Source organism: Megalobrama amblycephala, linkage group LG18 (genome assembly GCF_018812025.1).
Source record: "Megalobrama amblycephala isolate DHTTF-2021 linkage group LG18, ASM1881202v1, whole genome shotgun sequence".
In the NCBI taxonomy this organism is placed as follows: Eukaryota; Metazoa; Chordata; class Actinopteri; order Cypriniformes; family Xenocyprididae; genus Megalobrama; species Megalobrama amblycephala.
In genome coordinates, this window is record NC_063061.1 from 38,904,680 (window position 1) to 38,932,163 (window position 27,484).

Here is a 27,484-nt window from a genome sequence, read left to right on the forward strand (position 1 = left end):
AACCTTAATATCATGTTTTTATGTGTAAAAATAGTGTGTGAATATTTCCAAACACTCTGACAGTGCGATCTCAATATGGGTTATGTGACTGTTGTCATATTTATAAAAAATATATAAAAACATGTCTGTAATTAAAATAAAAATGACTGATACACACATCTTTCGAATAGAAATAAATAAGTACTTTGGCTGTCTTGTTCATTATATTTTCATATAAAAGTAACAGAACTTAAGTTACATCCAGTTTATCAGCAACACAGCGCACGAGTGTGAATCCCGCAATATCCGCCTTTAATCTCGTAGGTGCCTGATCCACTACGAGAACAGAGAACTGTCCGTCTTGCCCGCACTTTTTTCACTCCCCCTCACTGCAGCTGCTACTCTCGCCTACATCTGACAGGAGAGCTTTGGAAATCCACTCCCCCGTCACCCTCTACTTCTGACTTCACACTTGGACACACTTTCTGCAGCGAGAAACTTCTCATCTGATCTGATGTTGAGCCATACAGAATAAATCATGAATAATTTTATTTTACTCCACATCCTGTACTTATAGATCATGTTTTCTGTCCTGCAATCATCATTTGCATTATATGGCCATTTGTTCTTTATCAAAATTCTCCATTTTCACTTAAAAGCTGTTTTATTGGTTTAATGTTCATTGTATTTCATTGGTTCTTTACTCTCATAATGCCTGTAAAACTCACTGGTGTTTCTGACCCGTTCCAGAGAGTACCGGCCCAAACACAACGTGTCGTTTGTGGACAAAGGGACGAAGGTTGCCGCTTATACGCCCAAGATTTTCGTCTTTGTGCGTGAGAAGTCAGTCGGAGACCCGAGCGTGGATACGGTGACGACGGTGAACATCCCGGCGATGGTGAGAACACAGTTAAAGCTGCTGGCTGCAGACGTTTTGTTTTTACAGTTCATCTGATTCTGGTTTCTTCAAACAGGCCGTGATGGATCGGCTCAAAGGTGCGGGATTCTGGGTTGCCTCCGGCATTTCCATCTACATGGGCTCCATTGGCACCACCATGTTCATGACGCGCACGGTGGACGAGCTGCTCTGGGGCTTCAAGGACCCGCTGCTCACTCGCCTGAAAACCATAAAGCCAGACACGGATGAATACTTCGGCCTCATGTATAACGTGAGTCTCAAACTGATCTACTGTGACATGATACGAAGAAACGCACACATGAGAGACGACCTCAAAACACAGCAGCATTTCAAAGTTTTCTTGTTTTGATGGATTTTGTAAAACTAAACATCCTTGGGTTTCTTTGACTGCTTTGGCATTCTACATAGTTTTTAGGGCCAAAGCCAAAGGCTGAAGGCCCTATTGTTTTCCTTAGGAAAATATTTTTTTTCGACTATTCGGGCATTTTTGGGGCCCTTAACATGCTCAAAAACTCTTGAAACTTTGCACACACATCAGAATCGTCGGCCATCAGGGCCGGGCAGAAGCTGGTACCTGGGCATGGCAGGGGGGCTCAACAGCGCCCCCTTGAACGGTGTCTAAAAACTTGATCCATATATCAAACACGCTTGCTCGAATTTGTATGAAACTCGGTACACATATAAACCTCATCGGGCCGAACAACTTTCATACTCTAAGTTATACGCCGGCTCAACAGTAAGTCAGTTATTATGGGTTGTTTGGAAAACGCATGCTCTGGAATTTGATATACTCCTCCTAGACGATTAATCCGTTCACCACCAAACTTGGTCAGCATGAAGTCAAGACATTGAGGATGCTAAATTGCGAGCGGATTTTTGATATCTCGAACGGTTTGGCCGTGGCGTGGCAATGAATTTATGGCGAGAAAAGGGAAACAGGAAGTGTGTTATAACGTCAGCATACATTGATTGATCTTTATGAAACTTCAGCGGTGTGTTTGTTATAGGATATTGATCACATGGATGTGACTATTGTGAGTCAAAATTATAGTGCCACCAATTGGCAGCAGGAAGTGTGTCACTTTCAAAATGCTTTGAGATCACCCTCTTTTTTTTACCTGTTTTGTTTCAAACGTCATCAGAATAATGTTAAAACATGGCAGATGTAGACCTGTGAAAAGAATCGTGATATCTCAAATACTGTTGCCATGGCAACGCATCAAACTTTAATTTTCCTTTTTGATGCTTTTGAGACACTTAGCATGCTTCAGATTGCATGAAACTCGATACAAACGTCAAAACAGGGAGAAATACAACGTAGAAACAGGTGGGGAGGAGGGCCTCTATAGCGCCATCTTTTGACAAAAGTCACCAAACTCGGTACACATATTGTTTTCATTAGGGATGTCCAGATCCGATCACGTGATCGGAAATCGGGCCCGATCATGTGGTTTCAGACTCGATCGGAATCGGACGTTACCTCCCGATCAGGACTCGGATATATATGTATATATATTCTCATTATTTTTAACACATCTATAGTGATTCGGTGGCACAGAGTTAGGCCTGTTTCACACTGCAAGCGTAAGCGGCGCGTGAGCAGCACATATTTTTTTCAGCATGCATGTCAACCAACGGATGCATTCACACAGGCAGCAGGAGCAGCTCGTAAAGCGTCAGGCAGGAGCGTCGCGTAAGCAGCAGTGCCGCGATCGTCTCGGCACCGAGTCTATCCCTGTGTCTCAATCAGCTCCCTAGCTCCCTAGGTCGTGAATCAGTATATAATGAAAGTGAATGTGGCTGATACCCTGATCAGTGCCCTGACTACTGAACTAGGGAGCTGATTGAGACACACGCTGCGCTGCTGACGCGTAATTAAAGTGAAAGCACACTTTTGATGGACAAAATAAATATAATTTCACACAAAAAGTGTTCAAAATGCACACAATACGCATGTCTAATGTGTTTTAACAAGAATTTGAGTGTGACAGAAAAGAAAATTAAGAATCAAAAATAATAATAGAAGATTTACCCATTTAAACTTGTTTTTTATTATTCAGTTTGGGTTAAAGTATGGTGTATTATAAAAAACTAAAGTAAACTAGCCAGAAAATATGATATATATAAACATTATTTTAGTTATTACACAGACTGCAGCATACCCAAATCAAACCAAATATATTTGTTTTTATATTAGCCTTTTTTATATTTACTGTTGCACTAAAGTGAAGTGAAGTGAACAATTTATGTTATTTATTACTTAATTGTTCAAGCTACCTCACAGAAGTGCTCTGTTTGTAATTAAATAAAAAATAAGGAACGTCCTGGATCTGTTTTTTTTTTTTTCGCTCTTCTTTATTCTTTTTTTGATGTATTATAGAAGTATCGGATCGGGACTCGGTATCGGCAGATACTCAAAATCAAATGACTCAGACTCGGACTCGAGGGCAAAAAAACCTGATCGGGACATCCCTAGTTTACATTAAGCTGGACAACTTTCTAATTTACTGTCATTAGCTCCGACCAACATGAAGTCAGATATATTGGTTTGAATGTGGATTTTTCGCACACACACAGAGATGTAGACTCTCTGTCCAACCCCCCTACCCCCTCCCTCCTCCTCACACCAGTCTGTGTGTGTGTGTGTGTGTGTGTGTGTGTGAGAGAGAGAGAGAGAGAGAGAGAGAGTGAGAGAGAGAGAGTGAGAGAGAGAGAGTTTTACAGCCTTGATCAGTTATTTAACCCTTTTATTGCAGACTCACTGTGCTTCAGAGTTTATTCCCAACCCTTGATCAAACACATCTGAAGCAGCTAATCAGGACAGTTCATTTGTAGGCCACTGACAACATAGCATTACATTATTAGTTTGATAATTAGGTTAATTAAAATATAAAAACACACTGCAAAAGATAACTTCACACTCATTTGAAATTGAACTATGACACTATATCACTATTGGTACAGGACTAGTTTTCAAAATGTTCGAGTTACAATTATTATTTTTACAATTAAAATTATTTTTAAAATTAATTGTTTATTGATAAAATTCAAATGATTAAAATAAAATCTTTAAGTAAATTTCACAAGATTATAAAAGTGTCTATTTAAAACAAACTTGCATAAGTGAGTAGAAAAATCTAGACATGTACCTTACTATTACCTGAGACTGACATTCAAATTGTCTTTGCAGGTTCTGTGATTTGGCTTTATTTATTAATTTTTTCATTTTATTTTTTATCTTATACTACACATATTAAAATTAAATGAAAGCATGCTTTTGGTGCATAAGATTGGTGCACAAACAACAGCTCAGGGAGGTCAAAAAACATGAAGAGAAGTCTGAGGATTATTGACCTTATTCCTGACTAGCCTAGTACATTTCGAATTATGGGTTGCACTTCCGGTTTGGGGAACTTCCATTCAAAAAGACTGAAACTTATCATTTCAAATCATAAGGTTGCCCTACAAATAAAGCTTATCTGTCAGCTTGATTGAATGAGCTGTCAATTTTTCTTTCATGTTTTATTTTCAGACTTCATGAGAATTACATAACGCTTGGTATTGTAACATAACATGTTATAACAAGAATATCTATGGCAAGAGCTCTTTTCAGCAGATGCTTTCTATCCTCCCGATTATTTTATTTTGTCTCTTTGCATACCGCTGTAATAGTATGAAAAAGGACAACATATACTGCACATTTGTGGTCTGTTCTCTCTATATAATTTAAAATATATCCCATTAATAATACACTGGAATGCACGAAGAATCTCTCGTTTTTCTCCTTAAAGCCTCACGTTTCTTTCCAGGTTTGTTTCACAGGTAAATACAATTTATTAAAATGGAAATGACTTTGAAATGCTAAAGTTCATGAACATTTTTATTAAGGCAACGTATTACATAATGCATATATATCACTATAGTATATGTTCAACCCCGTCCGTTATTGCTGTGGAAAGAACCACTCTTTCACATGGCCTGTTGAAAGTACCTTGTTGATGCTTTTACACTTTTAAATGTCCTTTTAATGTTCGTTGGTTGAAGGGTGAGTAGAATAATGTCATCTCATTGTACCCAGTTTAAAAAATAAAATGCATTACTGCGTTCATAAAGTCTATCACTGACTGTTCACAGTTTAACGGAAATTACTCCCATAATTCGTGGAAAGCGTCATGGCGTGTTGGAATAAGGTGAATACAACATCAGCAATCACAGAGATTCACATTAAGGCTGGATTAGATTTCTCAGAGCACTGTGGAGTTTGCACAAATAACAGTATGTAATTTGCTCTAGAATTTTCATAGGGGTTGTCTGAGAAAAAACAGACATGGCAGATTAGGATGATATTCTGCACTCATTTGAAATTGACATAGTATTCTATGACATGAAAGTCATCTCAATTTAAACGATCTCATGGATGTGGCTGTTGTGGTTTATGATCATAGGAGCATCAGACGCTGCAGTAAATGTGGTGTGAAATTGACATGGTCCTTTTATGTTTGACTGTTTTAAATGCCCTTTGCCCGCCGGTGCCACCGGGCTTTGGCCCGTCATCGCTGCTCGCAGCTATATTTCTACATTTATTTTCTTAAGAAAGTACTGGGTAATATAAGGTAAGTACATGGGTTAAGGTTGGGTTTAGGGGTAGGTTCAGGGTTAGTACCTAGTTACAATTACTATCATAAGTACATTGTAAGTACATGGGAAACAGGACTGTTTATACAAAGTGTCCTGTAAATATATACCAAAATCATTCCAAACACTGTCAACGCAATTTCTTCCTGCCTACCGTCCGTCATGTTTACTCTGAAGTCTCGAGAGATTTTGCGAGATTTCCCGGGTTCACAATCCAACATGTTCTCCAACCAATACGCCCATATACTGTAGGTTGTTTGTCACTTCCCTGAAATACGACCCATAGGAGCATTTACTAAAGTTGTGCCAATATTGACAAAAGGACACTTTCATTTTAATGCATTGTTCCCTTTTATCTGCGTCATATTTCGGGTTTCACGTAGCTCAATTGGCAGAGCATTGCGATAACAATATGCTATGTGATCATGTGATCTTGGGTTTGATCCCAGGCAACGAATGTGCTCAAAGTGTATATGCACTATAAATCACTAAGGTAGGTTTAGGGACGGGGTAGGTGTAGTCGTTAATTAAAAAAAAATTAGTTTTGCTAAATGGAAATAGGACAAATGGTGTAAAAAGTCCACAGATTGCATTTAAATGAACACACATTTTTATGCCAGCTAGAGGGTGCATGACTTTAAAAGGTAAATATAGGTCGTAATAAGGTGCTTGAAAAAAAACCAATAGGGTCGTTTTTTTTTTTTTTTTTGGAGGACAGTCTGGTTAGTAGAGTACAGATACTCATGTTTAAAAAGACTCTGGTACAAGTTGAAGTACTGACTACGCTTTTTTTTACTCTGGTTAAAGTTCAAATTTAATTCACATTTATTTGTATAGCGCTTTTCACAATACATATAGTTTCAACGCAGCTTTACAGAAAATGCCTGTCACAATTACAATTTGGAGTGATCAGTTATCAGAGTGCATGTTATGTCATTTCAGAAATGTACAAATCACGCAGTTAGCTAACAATCTATTAATTTAAACAATGTATTATTTTAAGGCAGAAACAATGGGCTCATTGAATGAATACATGTTAACAATGATTATGATATATAGGAAGGATTTGCATTGATGCATGTTGATTCAAAGTAGATAAGTATGGGCTCTACTACCTGTTTTAGTGTCATGCTGGTAACTGGACCTTGCGTCATGTATTAACTAACATGAATCAACCATGAGCAATACATTTGTTATTGTATTTGTTAATCTTTGCTAATGTTAATAAAAATACAGCTCGTCATAGTTTGTTCATGTTAATTCACAGTGCATTAACTCATTTAAACAAATACAATTATTGATTTTAATAATGTATTAGTAAATGTTGAAATTAACATCAACAAGATTATAAAAAACTGTAGAAGTGCAGTTCATTATTAGTTCATGTTAACTAATGTAGTTAACTAATGTTAGCTAATGAACCTTATTGTAAGGTTTAACCAAAAGAACTTACATTTCAAATTTTGTTTGATAATGAATGTATCCAGGCTGAACAACCAGCATGTAGAACAGGGACTGGGACAAATTCCAGGCCATCCCATACACCCACAACAAATTCTGAAACAACAGACAACCCTATTTTGTATGGCCATAAAAAGTTTTCTAATAAAAAAGTCAACACATCTACCATTATGAACAGAACCATCTCCACCTTGTTGCAAAACAACCACATCATTGTAATTCATTTGCACATAAATCATGTGCACTCACGTCTTTTCGTTCTCCCATCTGATATCATTTATCAAAAAAAAAGAATTTCTATTTACTTTTTCCTCGATATGACAACAAACTACAATAGAAAACTCAAACAACACGTAATGATTTCACTGAATGAACACTCATGCTCAATCTAACATAATCCGTGTGATCAACAGCTGCCAAAACTGCACAACAAACAGACAAATTTTGGGTTTACTCCTTTCTTCCAGAAAAATTGTGTTATTTTCCAATGCACTTCAGCTCTCGTGTGCTCTGTGATGTTTCTTGCCCTGTCCAAATACCCACACTTGTGAGCTTGGCCAATTGAGAGCTTGTGCACACGACAGGAAGTAAGGGCGCAAGACTGTCCCATGTCTTAAAAATGCCCAAGTGCAGTGCCCTTAATCTACTCTAAACCAACACTGTCTCAAATACAGCTTCTGAGCTAAGGCTAAGTGTATCCCATCATGCATTATATTCAGGAGCTGATGTGCCCTGAAATCATGAGATTTCGAAGAAAACATTCCACTGTAAGTTAAATTAATTATATATTACATATAATTTGGTAGTAAAACAAAGTGTTACACATTTTATTGCTGCAAATATGGGTAGGGTATGTGTATTTTGTACAACATTTGCAACTGCTTTTATCACTTAATTATAAACTTCACAATTTTAAAATTGTGTCCTCTGTTAGTTACATAGTGACAGCTGAACAGACATTGAGAAATTTAAATTTAAAATGCAAAGTATTGAAAATAAAAAAGCTCTGAAAACTTGCATTCTTTGCAAGACTATAAGTGTGTCCCATTGGGTAATCAAAAGTTCTACACACACTTGCGGTCTTCACGCCTACTTGAACACTTGAGCCAAATACAGGAAATACATCATGTAAGTAGACAAGTGGTCGAGTGCAAAGATCACAAGTATGGGTATTTAAACAGGGCATCTGGAACAGGAACACACCTTCTTTCTTTCTTTGTGCTACTGCACTATGATCTATGCGCAAGGGTGCCCTCTAATGGCAGGTAGGCATGACTACAGGCTATTTTTGCTCTGGTTACAAATGTATGAGATAACAATAAAATAAATACATATATAAGAATTTTAGTGCTTTATATATATATATATATATATATATATATATATATAAGTATGTACAAGTATGTCACATAACCTGCTTTCTGGAATACCCCCTTGAAACCAAAACAAACTCTAAACATGAACAAATAGAATCAAATCATCACAGTGTTATTAAGCTATATTTGTTTTACTCATTTAAAATTGAAAAAAGGCTTAATTTTTATTGAGTAATGCTGATGCACAAGTAATCTGAAATAACTTTAGATCTTCTCGAAAAAATGTCTTTGGTGTTAATAATTTAAACATTAAAATTGTTGGGAGAGTAATTTTATACATAATTAATATTAATATAATAATATTATTATATTAATATTAGTAATACTATACATTGTTGTTGTGTTGTCAGAAAAACGGCAGCAATGATGGTGAGTTTGTGTATCACACCGGAGAGCAGAACTACCTGGACTTCGGCCGCATCTACACCTGGAAGGGAGAAAAGTAAAGACCTGATTGTGCTGAAAATTATACATGATAAAGCGGTGCAGTAGAGATGGCTGATTTCATGTGCTTTGTGCCTCAGGATGCTGTCGTTCTGGAAAACCAACCAGAGTAACATGATCAACGGCACCGACGGCAGTGCCTTTCACCCATTCCTGACCAAAGAAGAGCGACTGAATGTCTTCACCCCTGATCTCTGCAGGTCACATGATCACTCACATTCACATGCAGATGCTTTTATCCAAAGAGCAATTCCTCAGATGAGCTAACAATACTCTTCATTAGATTAGATTAGTAATGAAATCAGTGCTTTCAGAGCCAGAATTTCAGCTGTTGCAGATAAATATTCATGCAATAAAACAGTGCTTTATGGCATTAGTTCATCTGTGGCAACATTAGTTCCCATTCAGTCAGTCACTTTGAGTTACGTCAGTGAGACCTTTTCGATTTCTGTCGATCACTGACTTAGTAAGTTGCAGTTTTCGTAATTATACAAAACTATGATTTTTGTTACGAGTGAGCAGAGCTCAACCGACTTAAAGGTAGATATTTACCCTGCATCCTCTGTCTAAGAATCAGATCTGGTGTGTTTATGATCGTGGAAGTACATATTCGGCCGATGTAACTTCCTGTGCAATACCATAATGTCCATAGAGTCCATAATGACAAATAATTGAAAGTACAGGATACCCAGAATAATCAAATATCTAAATTAATACATGACCAATTATTAATTTCTAATTAGAAACACTATCTAAGAGTAATAATCAATTGAAATTGGAGTCAGATTAAATGAGCAACTAAAGTAAAATTGAAAACTGAGCTCATTATATTCAATTATCGAAATGGGAGGGCGTTCAGGTGCAATTTCAGTGCACTTGAAAAAGTATACGAAATACCACTAATACTTAAATTGATTTAGTGCGTTGAAATAAGTTGTGTCTTATCCGCTCTGCTGTGGTGGTCTTCTGCTCCACCATGGGATCTTCAGTTCTGCTGAGCTAGTCTTCAGCTCCTGTCAGCACCTACTTTACCTGGTCTGCCCTGGCCACCTGCTCTGCCTGCTCCATCCTGGCATCCTGCTTTGCCTCTGTCTCCACTCCTTCTTCCACTACACGGGCCTGGCCCTCCATCCTGGGTCCGCCTCCACTCCAACTTCCTCTAGGACTTCTTGTTTTAAGGATCATCTGGATGCCACTTCTTTGAGGTGGAGATGAGGGGCTATGTCATGATCTTGGTTCTGTCTTTTATTTTGTGTTAGGACTTTTAATTTGAAGTGTTGTCTCCATTTCCATTGTTTCTGTGTTTCCCTTGAGGTCTCTCCTGTCTTGTTTATTGCCATAGTTACCATCATTAGTTCCCATTACAACATATCACCAGCACCTGTCCCTAGTCAGCCATCTGGTTATCTTGTGTATAAATACCCTAGTGTTTCCGATGTTCTTTGTCTGGTGTTGCCTGTTCATGGTTGTATTGTGTGTTTGCTGCAGCTTTTTGTTCACTCATGCCTGGATTTAGTTTTTGTATTCTTCTCTCAATAAATGTCCACTGCACTTGGATCCAGTGCCTATTTTGTCTGCAGCAGCCATGTTACAGTAACGCCTGTTCCTTAACTTCATCAAATAATTTCATAAAATGTATAGACTTAATAATATAAATTGATAATGCATTATCATTCATTCAATCATTCATTTATTTATTTATTTATTTATTTGATGTTTATGTATTATATATTATTTTAAATACCCTATTATCAATTACTTGTGCTATTTATTCAACATTTTGATTTTAAGTTTGTTCAGAAAAATGCATTTACAATTTTCACATTTTTTATAATTTATTTATATTTATATTATTATGGATTTTCAACCTGTAGCCTCCGTATTATTAGCAGTCAAATACAGAGGCAATACATTATATTCTGTAAACATTGTATGAGTCTTATCTGAGCAGCTTGACATTATTTGATTGATCGTCTGTCATTGATCTTCTGTTATTTGATCTTCTGTCATCGGTCCTGCAGGTCCATCTACATGCGCTTTGAGAAGGAGGTGGAGGTGAAGGGAATCCCCGCGTACCGCTTCACACCTCCCCGGGACGTGCTAGCCAGCGGGAAGAACAACCCAGAAAATGAGGGATTCTGTGTCACAAAGAAATGCCTGGATGACGGTGTGCTGGACGTGTCTGTGTGTCGCAAAGGTGCATTAAAGCATGTCTTAGATGACAAAATTTGCTTAAATGACAAAATGTTGGTAATGTCATATGTATATATCAGGGGTGTGCAGTCCATATAAGCTCTGCCAACTAGAATGTCCAATAAAATGTCTGACCGCTCAAGTTGGCAAAAAGTTGTTTGGTGTGCTTTTTTGACATTTTTTTGTGTGAATTTGTCCATTCAAGTGCAAGAAGACGCACTGTATTTGTCTGATTGCACGCTTCAGATGTTTGCACCCACACAACTTTCCACAAAGCGTGCAAGTAATGAATTGAGTTTCCTTTTGCGTCTTCCTGCACTTAGGTTTAAACCTACGTGACGATGCAGCACTACCCCATCAACTTTCCCGAGCGCTGTTCATGTTTTCAAAAAATTGTATTGTTAGAATTCATAAAAAGTTACTGTCCAACGGGCAATTGACAGTTTCATTTACTCGCCAATGCCAATCTTTACTCACATTTGGTGCTTGGCAAGAGTGGGGCCCTGCATATAATACTTTAAAAAAATTTACAAATATTATTTCTTATTTCTTGTCTTTTGATTTTGGGGTCCCATGGAATGAACTGCTCAAATGTATGCCTTGAATGCAATGCATGTCACTTTGAACAAAAGCATAAATGCCAAAAGCATAAATGTAAACGCAGGTTGTGTGAGCTTCACAATGTTGTTTGCATGCATCACAGGTGCTCCTGTAGTCGTATCTTTCCCTCACTTTCATCTGGGCGATAAGAAGTATGCCAATGCCATCGACGGTATTTCTCCAGTCCACGAGCATCATCAAACCTTTCTGGATCTAAACCCTGTAAGTGACAGCAGCTGATCCACAGTCAGCCTGAAGATCCACTCACCCTTGATCACACACTTTCAAACAGATTCTCAGTTCAAATTTAAATTTATTTGTAGAGTCCTTTCTAAAATACATATTGTTTCAAAGCAGCATTACAGATAATGCTTGATGCATTGTTACAGTTTAGGAAGTGTTCTGTTATCAGTATGAAATGAGTGTGTCAAAGTAACATCCATATATACAGTTATATTATAGTACATGTTATGAGGTTACTTCACATGATTTGTTAGTTCATGTTTGGAAGTAGTTTTTCTATTAATTTCTCCCATAAGGATAAGTCTTGGTTAAAGCGTTATAAGCAAACCAAACCAATAAGCTACAAAGATAATAATAACATTACAAACATTGATTGAAAGCAAAAAAGTATTTGAAAATCAATCAAAAAAAAAAATACAAGACTCTGAACTTAACGGCTTTAGTGAAGGGAAAGAACTATAATCCCATGAAGCATTGCAAACGGCATAATAAAAATTAAAAATGATGGACAAATTTAATAGTTCTCTTTTAAAAATGTTGATTATATATAAAAATTATATATTTTAAGTTTATTGCAAAATATGCCATATTTATTCAAATATTTAAGTATTTTGAGAGCATGGGGAGACCGACTCAACTTTCAGAAAACTCCCAGCTTACAAGCTGTAATTACGAGCTCTGCGAGGACGTGAATGCTTTTTGCGAGCCAGAATCTCGTAGTTACAGGAATTACGAGGTGGCGTGAACGCAACTCTACTCAGCGACTCTCTGATTAGTGGAATTTTCTGTACAGTATCATGGGTAATGTAGTTTTTCACCACAAATTCGGCTGTTAAACAATTATTTAAAACCCAGCTGAAATAATGCGGGCTGACAGCTTCAATAGAAGTGAATACTATCAATTATCAAGCACATAACTCCCAGTAGGGCTGTTTTTAAAGGTTTAAAGTTATTATTAAAAATCAATTTCCCTATGGAGAGTTTTACTTCTGGAACCAGACTGTTGTGCTCTATTACAACTTGTGCTCGTAATGATTAGATTACAGTATAAGGATAATAATGCAATATTGGGATAATATTTGAAAGTTTTGTGTGTCGATCCAATTTTGCCGTTATCAGAAATCTTTGCGATTATCAGCATCACCTGAAAACATCACACAGGCTGGATTATTTGTAGTTACTCCGAGATCCCAAGGTAGAAACACTCCAGCTAACAGGGAACATTCTCAGAAATGTTAGCACAAAAATATTATTAATACATCATTTGTGGAGCGTTTTTTCCTCAAACGCTTCAGTTGGACGTTCATCTAACGTTTTTTAAATGTTACTATTTATCAGAATTTTCAGAGAACATTCAAAAGTAATGTTCCAATAATGTTTGAAGAATGATAAAATGGAATGTTCCCTTAACATTCACATAACCAACGTTTGGAGAACATTCAGAAATAACTTTTTCATAACTTAATGGGACATTAACAAAACATTCTTAGAACAGAATTTTATTAGCTGGGAGAGAAGCAAAACAAGAAGAGTTAATACTTGGCGCCAGATTTACTAACAGCTTGTGCAAGCGAAGACCCTCTTTTGGCATTTAAAAACTACTGTTGCAATTTTCCATAGACATGCAGTGCAAAATTAGTGCTGAAAAGGCGTGGACTGAGTTGTTTTTGAGGCTGACCTTATTGCATATGCATGTAGGAGTTTCCCTTTCAGACAGAGGAGAGTATTTAAATGAATTACGCAATGTGATTTATTAATGTTTGTGCTTGTCAATTTACTGGAATTTGCACCATTATTTAACGCCCCAAAAAAATGTGAACAAACGATATATGTGTACATGTTTGTCAGATTACATGTAACAAGTTGCGCCTGTGTCGACTCGCACCTGATGAGACATTAGCTCTGCTAATTTTGAAATTGTGCTCTCATGCTAATTTGCCCTGTTTAGTAAATCTGGCCCTGCTGTTTATAGCATTTTAGGCAAGAGATGATCATGTATATATATTATTTCATCAGATATAACTGTAGTACATTTATGAGAAGCATTATGTGAATGCTTGGCTAAAGAGGTGTGTCTTTATCAGGAAGGCTATTCCAGAGTTTAGCAGCCAAATGTGAAAAAGCTCTTTTAGGAGACTTGTCCATGATTATTGTCCCTTTCTATAATGTATTTTTTTATAATGTGTTTTTAACTCTATAATTAGTTTGCTCACTGCAATCTGACTCAGATCTTGACTTCTTCTCCTGTGTCAGACTATGGGAATGCCTGTTCGTGCCATGAAAAGAACCCAGATCAACATCCATCTTGACAGAGTAACCGGCTTTCCGTGAGTAATGACTTCCTGTTTGGTCTATTTAATCTTGGCGTGCTGATAAACAGGCGTGTGTGTTTATATAGTTTAATAGATGAAGGTCTTTTTTTCTGTTTCCTCAGTTTGACAAGGAATCTCAACAGCACGATCTTCCCCATTGTGTTCCTGAATGAGGTGAGAGTCAGTAGGATGATTTAATCGGTCATTACAGTTGAATCTCCTATTGAATGATTTGTTTTGCAGTCGATGGTGATTGACGACGCTTCGGCCGCAAGGATTCACAAGCTGCTGCTGATCGTGACTCTAGTCTCTCATTTCCCTCTCATCCTCATCATTCTGGGATTCATCCTGCTCTCCATCACCATCATCCTCGCCTATTGCTTCTATAAAAACAAGGTAATGACGTGTGAAAGCAGCAGAATCACTATCATTCCCCAGCTTGTTCTTCACTTTCCCCAAAACGTTTGCAATGAATCAGTAAAATGTGGCATTGGCCATCAGTGCAGTTCTCACAAACTGAAGCTGTGTGTGATGAGATCCGCTTCTTCTTAGACGCTGGAACACACTGTCCCACCAACACTGGAACTGGATCCCTCTAGATCCGTTTTACCACAATGATGATTGTAGAGGAGAGTGAGACAAACTTTCGCTTGGCTCCGAAGCGAAAGCTTAATGTCAGTATTCTGTAGGATCAAAATCAGCTCAAATTAAATAATTTATAGGGAATTATAAAGAGTCATTTAGTTTACAACCAAGCAACTGAATCTTCCAGCGTTCATCTGCTCGGACCGTAATAAGCTCTTGTAGCGGATATGAATATCCAACTATTGTGAAAACACTAATTAATAGCTCAGTAACAGGATCAACAGTTTAAGACATTCAATTTTACAAGCACATAATACAAGACACTTTCTTTTAAAATTTACAGGAGACTTTATTAATTATTCTAACACAAACTAATCTAACACAAACACGCACACACACACAAACATTCATACATGTTGCAGAAAGAAAGGAAATGATAGAGAAAGAGTTTTAACAGAGAATGAAATGATGAGCATGATTTCTAGCAAAATAACAATGGTTAACCTTTGCGGAAAAACTTAGAACATGAGACTCTTAATGGGAAGGAAAAATAAGTAAAAGAAACGAAAAGTGAGTAAAAGTTGGATTGCTTGAATGAGCTGCTTGTCTATCCTTTGTCAGCTTAGTCTTTTCTTTTTCTTCAATTTTTTTTTCTTCTGTCTTTGTTCTTTGTCCCACCTCTTTGAGGAGTTCTGGCCAATCAGGTATCGTCTTGTTTCAAAGGTGGCTTTACTCTGACCCAATCATAAAATAAGCGTTATCTCCAGTCTCTGGAATTGCCAGCTTTGGCAGAGAGTACCATTTAGACATGATTTCTATTTAAATGGAATATGATACATTTTACACAGATTTCATTCAAGCCATGATTTAAAGGAGAAGAAGAGATTAAAATGCATATCAAATAAGAAATACTTTCATTCAACCATTCAATAGTTACATGAGTTGCAGGTGTTCTAAAATATAACTGGTTACATGTAGCATGTGTGGACATGATATAAAATTTATGCAGTTGAAAGATGTTTGATAAGTCCGTTTCAAATTGTTTGGAACAATTTGATGCAGTTTTAGTTGTAGAAACAGTCTCTGTGGGTTTTTCTGTAAAACAGGCCTGCATTGTCTCTCTGTCTCTTTTGATCTGGAGATCAAAGACTTCTGGTGGCTTAAATTGTGTTGTCTTTTTGACCATTTGGTTGCTACAAATGGCTTAAAGGTTTGCCACATTTCCTTCAGTCAGGAAGCATGGGTGCCATAAAACTACCTAGCAGGTGTTCTGTAGATGGACTGGAGCTGAAAATTAGATTCTCTGAGCTTGGGTTTCTGGAATTATGTTTTGAAAGAATCATCTGAACGATTCATTTGTCTGGTTCGTCCACGGTTCTTACAATTCGCATGCTGCCCTTATATACCCTGAAGCAGGAGTGCAATTTGTGATGCAAATCTCACTAGCCAACATACATTGACTCGTTCTTTTACCACTTGAAGGTGATTGTTTGCACATGACGTCACAGCAGCAGCGCGAATGAATCTGGAGGGCAGGGAGGGAATTTTCTATAGGAATCCTAACAAAAGCTCAAAATTTGTATGTTTTGCGTTGTTTATGGTTGCTCAAATCGTTAAAATCGAGAACCCAAAAGGTGTTTATATCGTTTCCATAACTTATAGCCTACCGTTTTTTATAGCCTAACTTATTTAATTTTTTAAACTTTAAAAGTTGTCGCCTTTTATAGCGTTTTGCATCTGCTGATACTGAAATGAATATGGATACTGCTTACCTTTTGATTTTGACTTGGTTAAATATTCACATTCTTCATGCTATCGTTTGCAGGGAGGAGAAGATATTTTATCCTATTTAATTATAATTTGGTATTTTCACTTCAGTTTTGTAGTATTCAGTTCACAATGTTGATCTGGTTACCATGAGAACAGTGTCACGCGCTGCTGCTTCAGCCGTCTTATGGTAGAAAATGTCCAAATAAAATAAATGTGCTCAACAAGCTGACATAAGTCGATGCATTTCTTTGTTGGAAGCGTGTAAATGTAACTAGTTTTAATGTTGCCTTTGTAAATATTCACTTTCCCATATGACCACGAAGGAGAATCGGAGGGTCACATTCAGGGGACAGACACCGACATGCTGTATTTTTTGTATTTATTTCAACAAATGACAACCAAAATCAAACCCATAGAAGCTCGTGAACAGTTTTGAAGTGGCTGTGTGCAAGTTATAATCATTCACAGCAAGTGAGTCATACTCGCAAACAATGTTAATTAATTATTACACAAAAAACAAATACAAAATTCAGATAAGTTTGTGATTATTTTGAGTGAAAGGCAGTGGGTTTATTTAGTGACATTATTATTTGCTAGTCGTCCTCCCTCACCAAATCGAAAATTGTATTACACACCGTGTCCAGTCTTTTTCCCTGAATGATTGTGAGTTCCGATTACAATTCTCGATTCAGCATAAATGACCAACAATGGCGACATTTTTCACAATCATGACAGAAAATTAAAATACTGGCTTTATAACATCACTAGTAGAAAGGCAGCGCGATATAAACAAAAATGAACATGGCGAGACGGCAGCTTCACATCCTCTAAATCTACCTTCTCGATGGCAATCAAGTCTTTCAATTCAGTGGAAAAGTCGCTTCTCTTCATAACATAAGGATCACGTCCAACATATGTTGTGATTTTCTGTTTATACCTTTCTAAACCAGCACAGTACGGACTTTTCCCTATCTGTTCCATTCTAATTTTCACTGCTTGCCCTCCACCGGAATTTCGCGCGTCACCAGAACCACGTGATTGCAAACAACCTATTCATCACTGATCAAACTGCAAAGTATAACTTTGATTATATTACTTTTGAATGTTCTCTGAACAATCTGAAATAAGTAGTTTCATTAAACGACATCCAAATTAAACATTTAAGGTTTTTTTTTGTTTTGTTTTGTTTTTGGGTTCTGTTTACTATTATTATAATGAATGATTATTATTATTATGTTTGTGAGTCAAACTAAACTTAGCTGGTTTTAATACAATTCACCAAAAATCATATTATGAAAATTGTAAATAGTAAACATAGCAAAGAGATCAAAACAGTATTATGGTATAATGTAATTATTATTATGTAACAATAAACGTAAGAACATATAACTGTATTAGAACATTAAACTGTATTTAACAAATATTTTAAATGATAATAATTTTCAAAAACTGTGATACAACTAGTGCATCCCAAAGTGCTGTACAAAACAATTACAATGGCCAAATATGACAAAAATGAATCAAAATTAAAATAAAAACCAGGATTTTGTCCTCTCCTGGGTCAGTCTCAAAAGCCAGGGTATAAATATGTTCATGCATTATTAATGTAAATACTCAAATGTGTGAAACAGCCTTAACTTGAACTGAATTACTAACACTCTGGTTAATCACATGATGCTTATGATGATAAAACATGCTCTACTCAAGTGTACTTGTAATATGTCAGCCAAGTGTTTGTGTTCTTGACCTTGCATAAAGTTTGTTTCAAATATTTTCATATTTTCTTTTCTTTCTTCTTTTTAGTCATAAGCAAAGAAAGACACATCATCCCCTCCTGTGAGCAGCAAAGCCGACGATCACAATCAAGAGATAAATGATTTTTAATTTAGTGAGAGTGTGTGTGTGTGTGAGTACTTGTTTATCTATCTAACGGGACCACGGTGCCATTACACATTTATACCAACAAAGCCAAGTTTTATGGGTTAAATCAAGCAGAAATATCTCTTTAAGGTAATGTCAAGAGAAATGGAGTGTTCTCTTCCAAACAATTTGATAAAGATTTACATGATAAGAAAAGGGAAAATGTGCTTCAAAAGTGAATATAAAAATTGGGCTCTTAGAGCTCTTGAGTGTGTGTAGAAGATCTGTTGAATATAGAAAGAGTTTACAAGCAAGCAGCAAGCAGAAGCCAGCTCCAGACCACAACCCTCAGAACATCAAAGAACACACATGATTTTTTACAGAAGAACATATATTGAGTAGAGAAGATGGTAAGCTTTAAAATATAATTGTTTATTCTGGCCCATGGAACTTCCAGCTTAGCTGCTATAGAGTGGTGTATCTAGCTTTTGCCTTTGCAAGAAATAATAAAATGAGAATGAGGACTGCCCTCAAACACTGATAGTATTGTCTACGTCTCTTTATTGTTGTAGAGTGAGAATCTTTTTGGAGTATAAGAAGTTGACTGTCTAAAAAAAGATAGATTTTGATAAAGATATCCCGACGGTCTTTACAAAGTCAAGGTTGCCAACCAGTCACAACAGAGTGGGCCGTGGGAGTGCAATAGCAGGCATAGCTGTCCTCTGAGGGCGAACTGTGGTGCACTGAATGGAAGGCTAACCCAGGTAGGCGTGGTTGATATCTGAACCGTAGGCCTAAGAGGTACGGTAGTGATCAGAGTAGATCAGAAACACCACTTTAAACAGTGAAGAGTGATTTTATTAAAATTACTTTGGTTCATTGTTAGATGGTAAAGTGCGAAACCTGTTTGGTTTCTTTGCCATTTCTTGCCATCACAAACATACTGTAAGGAATTTGTAGGTCAGATCTCAAAATTTATGTTGACAATTGAAATATGTGAAGTAGGGAGGTTCATTTTGCATTTTTTTTTTCCTGACTGACAGCCGATGCTTTTTACCCAATCATTATCTGTTAACTGACAAGATTAGAAGGTTAAATTAGAATTAAATTAAATTAATTTTTTCTCCTAACCAACTTTCAGCTTGGCACAGTTAATTTCACTTTCAAAATGTACTAAAACTACCAAAACACTTAATTCATGTCTCAAATCAACTCATTCTTCCAGAACACTAGCAGAGGTTTCACCCAACAAACACACTGTCACTCATAAAACAAAAACACAAACCACAGGCAGCATTATACAATATTTTCTGCTCTTTTCTACTGTTTAGAATTCACTGCAGAATTCAATCCGTTTACATTACTGTACAAACTTATTTTTGTATAAATGAAAGTGAAACTGAAAGACTAACCTGAAAAATGAAAACTGCATTAAATAATGTTATGAGATTCTCATAAATATTTTTGAATATACAAATAAGAAATGTTGGGAAAATTATACTTTTAAACATGAAACTGAACCACCAGGAGGTGGCGGCAAGTGACTGTAGTCAGTAGGCTTGTTCGAGACGCATCAGTGCTGCGCAGACTGATCAGCGTATGACATCAAAGTACCACAAGAGGAGGTATAAGGAGTCGTATGATCTCCAAACACACTTGCGGTACTTTGATGTCATACGCCGATCGGTCTGTGCAGCGCAGATGCATCTCGGACAAGCCTATTTGTTTAAATGGCTGATTCATTCAAAAATGAGGCAAGTGTTTTGGAATGGGCCATTGAATCATTGACTCAACCAATTTGTTCAAAAATGTGAGAGTTATGCAGATGAAGAAGTCTCGAACTCCAGTCTGTTATTCACTACAGAAACTGAAAGTAAAAACTGACTGAGCTTTTGGTATCTGACGCTGCAATTACGGCACATATTCTCTTTGAGACAATTTGCCCATTTTTTTTTGTAATGAAGGCAGGATATTTAACAATTTATCAATAAACTTTATTATCCATAATAAGCCTGGCATCAGTTCACTGAAAAGTAAACTTCACTTATTACAAATAACTTTACAACACAAATAGAACAATATATATATAACTTGAATTAAGAAAATAAACAAGATAACTGTGTAGGGCAAGCAAGCTATTGCCAATCCAACAGGGGCAGGTTTATGCAGTCAATGGCTTCTTTTCTGGTAATCAAATGAACATGCAGAATATGAGGATCATATTTAAATGGTATTTTTGCAGTTTAATATTCACAGACACTAGTCTACATCACGATTACATAAGTGTTCTGACCTGTTTTTTATTTATTCATCAAAAATATGGCAAATTCCATGTTATACAGTAAAATCCATTTTATGACTGGATTCCGTGATTTCCTCCACGTTTTCTGCATCACAGAAATCCTACTAATGTAGCAAATGAGTATGATAAGCTCGTTGTATGAGAAAAAGATGGGGACATGTTTATTTTCTTTGCTAAAGATAGGCGCCTCGCCTATTTTTGACGGATGCCGCGTCCAAGACGCGCAGTTCAAATACAAAATAAAGTCAAAATAATCACCCTGTGTAAACTCCTGCTCATATTTCACATCAGTAGGAGACCAGAAACTGACGAACAAAGATTCGAAGTTGAAAAACTTGAAATTTCTTTGTTTTTGTTGTCCATAACTGGAATTTTATGTGTATTAACTTCATCTGTATGGCTACAGCAAAATAAAGTAGCCTATGGCATAGCAATAAACACAATAAAACCGGATAAAATATAACAATTTAGCCATTAAAAACATGAAAAAATCACAGGCAAATCTCGTTGGTCTCGCGAATCCAGCCGCTTTGCTTCTGAAATGCTTCTGATGTGAGTTGACACCGCGCAGAGGACGGAACAAAACCTTGCCGGAGCCGTAACGCGCCGCACACGCGTGCAGTGTAAACGAGGCTTCACACTGCACGCGCGTGCGGCGCGTTACGGCTGCAACGCGGCCACCAGAGCTGATACGCGACCACTCTAGGCTGCGTTCCAGTTCGTTTTTTAAATGCCCTTCCCTCGCTAACTTCCCTCAGTCTCGTTGACTCGGATGTACATCATTGCTTACGTTGCACGAGTGCCCACTACTGGCGGAACCCTTGCAATGGGCTGAACTGGAACATCCTAAGCCCTTGATCACTTGGAATCCGCAATGGAGCTGATTTATTATTTATTTTTTTCCCTTACAAATTTGTTTAATACATCATTCTATATGTATATATGTGTGTTTTAAATGTTAAATAAAATAATTAATATATCATAGAGTTGTTTGTGGTGGGGTAAATTAAACGCGATATGCTGTGACGTCATAATCGTGTTGCATTGTGGGTTATGGAGCTGCCTGAAGTACATGTGAAATAGACTCGGTCAAAATCGAGGGAGCGAGGGTCTGTCCATGTAAACTTCCCTCGTCCACTTCAAGAAGTGCTTAGGGAAGTTCGCAAGTGCGTGTCTAAAACCGGAGTGGAACGCAGCCCTGGTCAATGCTCGTGTTTACACCAGCTGCGCCGCGGTGCGTTTGAGAAGCGTCCCAGAAGCGACTCGACTCGCAGCTTGGCTAAAGATAGGCACCTCGCCTATTTTTGACGGACGCCGCGTCCAAGAGGCGCAGTTCAAATACAAAATAAAGTCAAAATAATCACCCATGAGTAAACTCCCGCTCACATTTCACATATTGACAGTTGACACCGCGTAGAGGACGGAACAAAACCTTGCCGTATCCCTAACGAGCCGCAGACGCGTGCAGTGTAAACAAGGCTTGAGCAGCAGTGAAGCGGGGGTTTCGGCACTGAGTCTATTTTTGCTGCGCTGCTGACGCTCAGTTAAAGTGAAAGCACACTTTTTGTAAATGCAGTTTCCTGCTAGTTTGTTTCTTTATCACTCCATGTTACGTGGTGTTTGCTACAACTGTGTGTGAGTTGAAGAATATTTTGTTTGACTGTGAAGATTGCTTCTGGGAAATGACTCTGCCGTTGGTTGAGAAGCAGGCTAAAGTGGTCAGTATTTATCTGTATTCTTTATTAGCATTCGCTACAGTGCTAAGCCATGCTATTTATGTAATGATTGCAATGTTTAATGTTGTCTTTTATTTTTCTATCTAAAATTTGTAGTTCTACGGTGTTAATAAATATCTGTAAATGGAACCGGAGTCTCGCATTCAATCAAATGGGCGGCATAGTAGAACACTACTGCATCGACGAAGACGGACCAGTTGCAGGCCACGTGCGGTAAAGGAGAGGCCTTCATGTGAACTGTTCGTGTGAATCCAAAGGGCGACGGACAAGGCTACACAAGCAAGCATGTGAGAGTGTCTTGAAAGTAGCGCAAGTACTGCCATTATAACACACGGACATTTCATTTGTGTTTTTTCCTTAAAGCAGCAGTGGACATTCTCTTTTCCTGCAATTGATTATCTAGCAAGAAACTAAGTAAATAAGTAAATTAAGCATTCTCCCAGTTGAATATAAGATGTTGTAAGTTAATATAAAAGTATTGTTCATACAAGTGAGTTTTTATATTTAGACTGTTCCAAGAGTTTTCACACTTTGTTAATTGCCCTTTTTATTGCTTATACATTGAAGTGTGTTATTATGACACTGTAGTGTTTGGTGTACAGTATTCAAAGGTTAAGCTAAGGTATTCAAAGAGATTTATATTTACATTTCATTTCATTTTCAAACATTTCATGTTATTTCATATTTGCACACATTAGAGAACAGAATACATTTTATTCAAATTTCAATACATTTAAACCTCTGTACATTTAATATGTCACACTCAAAGGAAAGCACTTTTCCAACTGAAGAGGTCACTCTTGGAGACCATCAAAAGGATAGTGACGCAGAGCAGACTACCCTATCACAGCAAGGTGATGCTGACGAGCAAGTTGAAGACACAGCGCAGGAAACACAATCTCAGGTTGGTGCGAATGACACACAAATGCCTCCTGGAATTAGGAAATCTGGACGCACACGAAAGCTCACTGAAAAAGGAAAAGCTTTGTTAGATGACAAATGGAAGGATCTAAATGTGAGTTTTGTAAGGATGTACAGAAGATGGAAGTATCACATCAATGGCTTAAAACGGTCCATTAAGAATAATGATGCTGATGATCTGATTGATGAGATTGTAAATGCAATCAACACCATTCAAGTTGAAATGGACAATACTTACCTCAAAATAAGAGCCATTTCAAGTCCTGAACCTGACATTCGGAGAATGAATGATACATGCCAGGCATTCACTAGGATTGCAAATACAAATGTTCAACGTTTCCGCAATGGTGATGATTCAGAAATCATATCTTGGCCTGATGCTAAGTCAGTGTTTGACAGCACAGTTTCTAGTGTTTCCTCAGCTCAAACCGCTAAGTCAAAAGCTTCTTCTAAAGTATCCAGACATTCTTCTATCCTGTCCCTTAATGCAAAACAAGCGGCAGCTGAAGTTGCGGCTACGCAGGAGGTGATGAAGATAATAAATGCACAACATCAGCAGAAGGAAGAAATTCAAAGACTTGAGGTGGAAGATCAAATCTTGAAGGCTGAAAGAGAAGCTAAAGAAAGGGAAATTGAAGCAGAGAGTGCTAAAAAAAAGAGTTCAGTTCATAGCAGAAAGTGCTGATAGAAAAATGGAGGAAATGAAGTTGGAAGGGAAAAGAAGAGAAGTAGAACGGCTAGAAGAACTTAAAGGGCATGTTGCAGCTCAAGCAAGACTGCAGGTTTATTCAGAATCTGTCGATTCACCACTTACACTTAACCCTTTAAAGGATCCATTTTTTCCCTCCTATCAAGCATCAGTCTCCCAAGCTCGTCCTGCACAACAAGCCAAGCCCAGTCAAGTCCATCACTTACATGAGGTCGCAGCTACTAAAAACCCTCTCCCATATCCCTACATGTACACCTCATGTTCTGGTCCACAGCCAGCCACATTTTCTCAAGTCCCTGTAAGTCAAGTCATCACCCCAACTGCACTTCCACTCATGCAACAAGTCCCAACCACTCAAGAACCAGCCACTCAAGCCCTTTTAAACTCTCATGAAGCTTCCAATGACCTTGTGAGAACTCTTGCTGAAGCAATCACAGCTAATCGAGTTCCAATCCCAGAACCTGAAGTTTTTAAAGGAGATCCTCTCAAGTATAATGATTGGAAGCTTTCCTTCTTTACTCTGATTGATCGCAAGAACCTGCTGACTCAAGAAAAGCTTTTCTTTCTCCGTAAGTATGTTGGTGGCTCAGCCAAGAGAGCTATTGAAGGCCATTTCCTTGTAGGAACAGAAACAGCTTATCGTGCTGCCTGGGACATACTTGAAGACAGATTTGGTAATCCATTCATAGTTGCCAAATCATACCGTGACAAGATACATACATGGCATAAAATTGGCCCCAAGGACAGCGAAAATCTTCGTGAGTTTGTTGATTTCCTGAGCAGTGTGGAATCAGCTATGCCATATGTTCAAGGTCTACAAACTCTCAACGACTGTGTGGAAAACCAAAAGATTGCTGTTAAGCTTCCGGATTGGTTGAGCTCACGCTGGAACAGAGAAGCCACGATTTATCAAGATGAACACAAAATGTTCCCTGACTTCAGATACTTTGTCAGATTTCTCAGCGTGGAAGCTCGAATTGCATGCAACCCCATTACATCATTATATGCAGTGAAACAAATTGACCAAGAAAGAATAAAGCCAGCAGAACGAGAACAGTCTAAGTATCAACGAAATCAAAACATCAGTGCTAAGACTTTCACTACTAATACAAGTGAGAAGATAAGCATCACATGCATGTTTTGCAAGAAGAAAGGCCATACTCTCCATAGGTGTCTCAAGATCATGGAAAGACCAGTTGAAGAGAGAGTTAAGTTTGTGCAACTGGAGAAATTATGTTTTGGTTGTCTTAGGTTTGGCCATAACTCTAGAGCTTGTACATCCAGGAGTGTGTGTAACTTATGTGGAAAACGCCACCCCACTTGCCTACATCAAGATCGTGGGAAGAAAGACCAGGAACAAGGAGTAAGAATAAAACAAGAAAGATCAAAAGAAAACAAAGGAGACAAGAACCAACAGTCTGAATCAGTTGAAATACAGCAAGCTACCTCTAACAGAGTTGTTCAAGAGAAGAGCAGTACGCATACTTCATCTATTGTTCCAGTCTATGTCTCCACGACAACGGAACCAGACAAGGAAGTTTTAGTGTATGCTTTACTTGATAGTCAGAGCGACACAACCTTCATCCTGAAGGATGCAGCTGTAACATTGGGTGCCAAGAAAGTGCCAGTAAAACTTAAAGTGTCCACGATAACATCAAAAACAAAAATGGTGAATAGCCAAAAGGTGCAAGGACTACAGGTAAGAGGCATTAGCTCTGACACAAAAATCAAACTCCCAACAACCTATACCAGAGATTTCATACCAGCAAACAGATCCCATATACCCACAAGCATAACCGCAAAGTCATGGCCTCACTTGGAACATTTGGCAGATGAAATGTCTCCAGAGCTCGACTGTGAAGTGGGATTGTTGATTGGGTATAACTGTCCACAAGCTTTACTTCCCAGAGATGTCATCACGGGCAATGAAAACCAGCCTTATGCACAAAAGTCTGTGTTGGGTTGGAGCATTATCGGCTACAGCAGCACTGAAGTTGATTATGGTCATGAGGATGAAATCGGTGTGAGCCACCGTATCATCATAAAGAAAGTTCAGCCAGCTACCAAGCCCTCTACAGAGCTCAAGTCTGAGGTCCATTTTGTTTATAGAACTCAAGTCAAGGAAATGATCACTCCGTCAGATATACTTAAGGTCTTCGAGTCAGATTTTACTGAGAAGTTTAGTGAAGAAGTTCTAATGTCGCAAGAAGATATTAAGTTCTTGGTGAAACTGAAAGAAGGAATCAAGCAAAAGCCAAATGGGCATTACGAAATGCCATTGCCTTTCAAGGAAGAGAGGCCAAGTCTGCCAAACAACAAAGTGTGTGCAGAACATAGACTCAGATGTCTGGAAAAACGTCTTAAGAAAGATAATCAATATCACAAGGATTATGTGGCTTTTATGGAGGACATGATTGCAAGAGGTGATGCTGAAAAGGTTCCAGAGCCTGAGGTAACCAATCAGACCACGTGGTATATCCCTCACCATGGAGTTTACCACCCTCAAAAGCCAGGAAAGATTCGTGTGGTATTTGATTGCTCAGCTAAGTTTCAGAATACATCATTGAATGAACATCTACTCACCGGGCCAGACCTTACAAATACCCTTGTAGGGGTCTTGTGCCGTTTCCGCAAAGGACAAGTAGCCATCATGTGTGATGTAAAGCAGATGTTCCATCAATTTCATGTTGCACCAAGGGACCAAGACTACCTCAGATTTCTGTGGTGGGAAAGAGGCAATATGGAAGCTCCACCGTCAGTGTTCCGTATGAAGGTTCACTTGTTTGGTGCCGCATCGTCACCTGGATGCGCAAACTTTGGGCTCAAACACCTGGCTGCAGAAGGAGAAGGCAAGTTTAGTGAAGCTACAGTGAGATTTATACAGCGCAACTTTTATGTTGATGATGGATTAACAAGTTTGGACAGTGAAGAGGAAGCTATCAAGCTTGTTAGAGAGGCAAGAGACCTCTGCAACACCGGTAAACTCCGCTTACACAAATTCATTACCAACAACAAGAAGGTTCTTTCCACAATCCCAAAGCAAGATATTGCTGAAGTTTCAGCTGACCTGGACATGGCCTTGGGCGAGCAAAGGATGGAACGGGCTCTTGGGGTCCAGTGGTGCATTAGCTCAGATAAATTCCAGTTCAGAGTGAGGGTAAAGGAGCATCCTTTTACCAGAAGAGGAGTACTGTCAACAGTGGCCTCAATTTTTGATCCTCTTGGATTTGTGGCACCTATCATTTTGAAAGGTAAACAGATTCTACAAAGGATGTGCCAAGACAAGGTAGGATGGGATGAGCCACTTCCTGACGACCTCAGGCCGCGTTGGGAAGCATGGCTCCAAGACCTTCATAATCTATCTGCGGTAGAGATACCACGGCACTACATACCATTGGCAGCCAAGGAAGTTCTACAGTGTGAACTTCACCATTTTTCT

General features: G+C 38.0%; 1 protein-coding gene across 2 annotated transcripts in view; it reads left to right on the forward strand.

Annotated features, from left to right (window-relative positions):
• Positions 1–18,918, forward strand: part of LOC125252558 (lysosome membrane protein 2-like) — a 46,716-nt gene extending 27,798 nt beyond the window's left edge. For both annotated transcript variants that reach the window (XM_048165966.1, XM_048165967.1), the window contains 11 exons: positions 730–877; positions 954–1,148; positions 8,721–8,812; positions 8,895–9,014; positions 10,836–11,011; positions 11,711–11,829; positions 14,104–14,177; positions 14,285–14,336; positions 14,406–14,558; positions 14,715–14,836; positions 18,321–18,918. In XM_048165966.1, the coding sequence (XP_048021923.1) occupies positions 730–877; positions 954–1,148; positions 8,721–8,812; positions 8,895–9,014; positions 10,836–11,011; positions 11,711–11,829; positions 14,104–14,177; positions 14,285–14,336; positions 14,406–14,558; positions 14,715–14,780 (1,195 nt within the window). In that variant the 3' untranslated portion in view covers positions 14,781–14,836; positions 18,321–18,918. The remainder of the gene's footprint in view (positions 1–729; positions 878–953; positions 1,149–8,720; positions 8,813–8,894; positions 9,015–10,835; positions 11,012–11,710; positions 11,830–14,103; positions 14,178–14,284; positions 14,337–14,405; positions 14,559–14,714; positions 14,837–18,320) is intronic.
• The last annotated feature ends 8,566 nt before the right edge of the window (positions 18,919–27,484 follow it).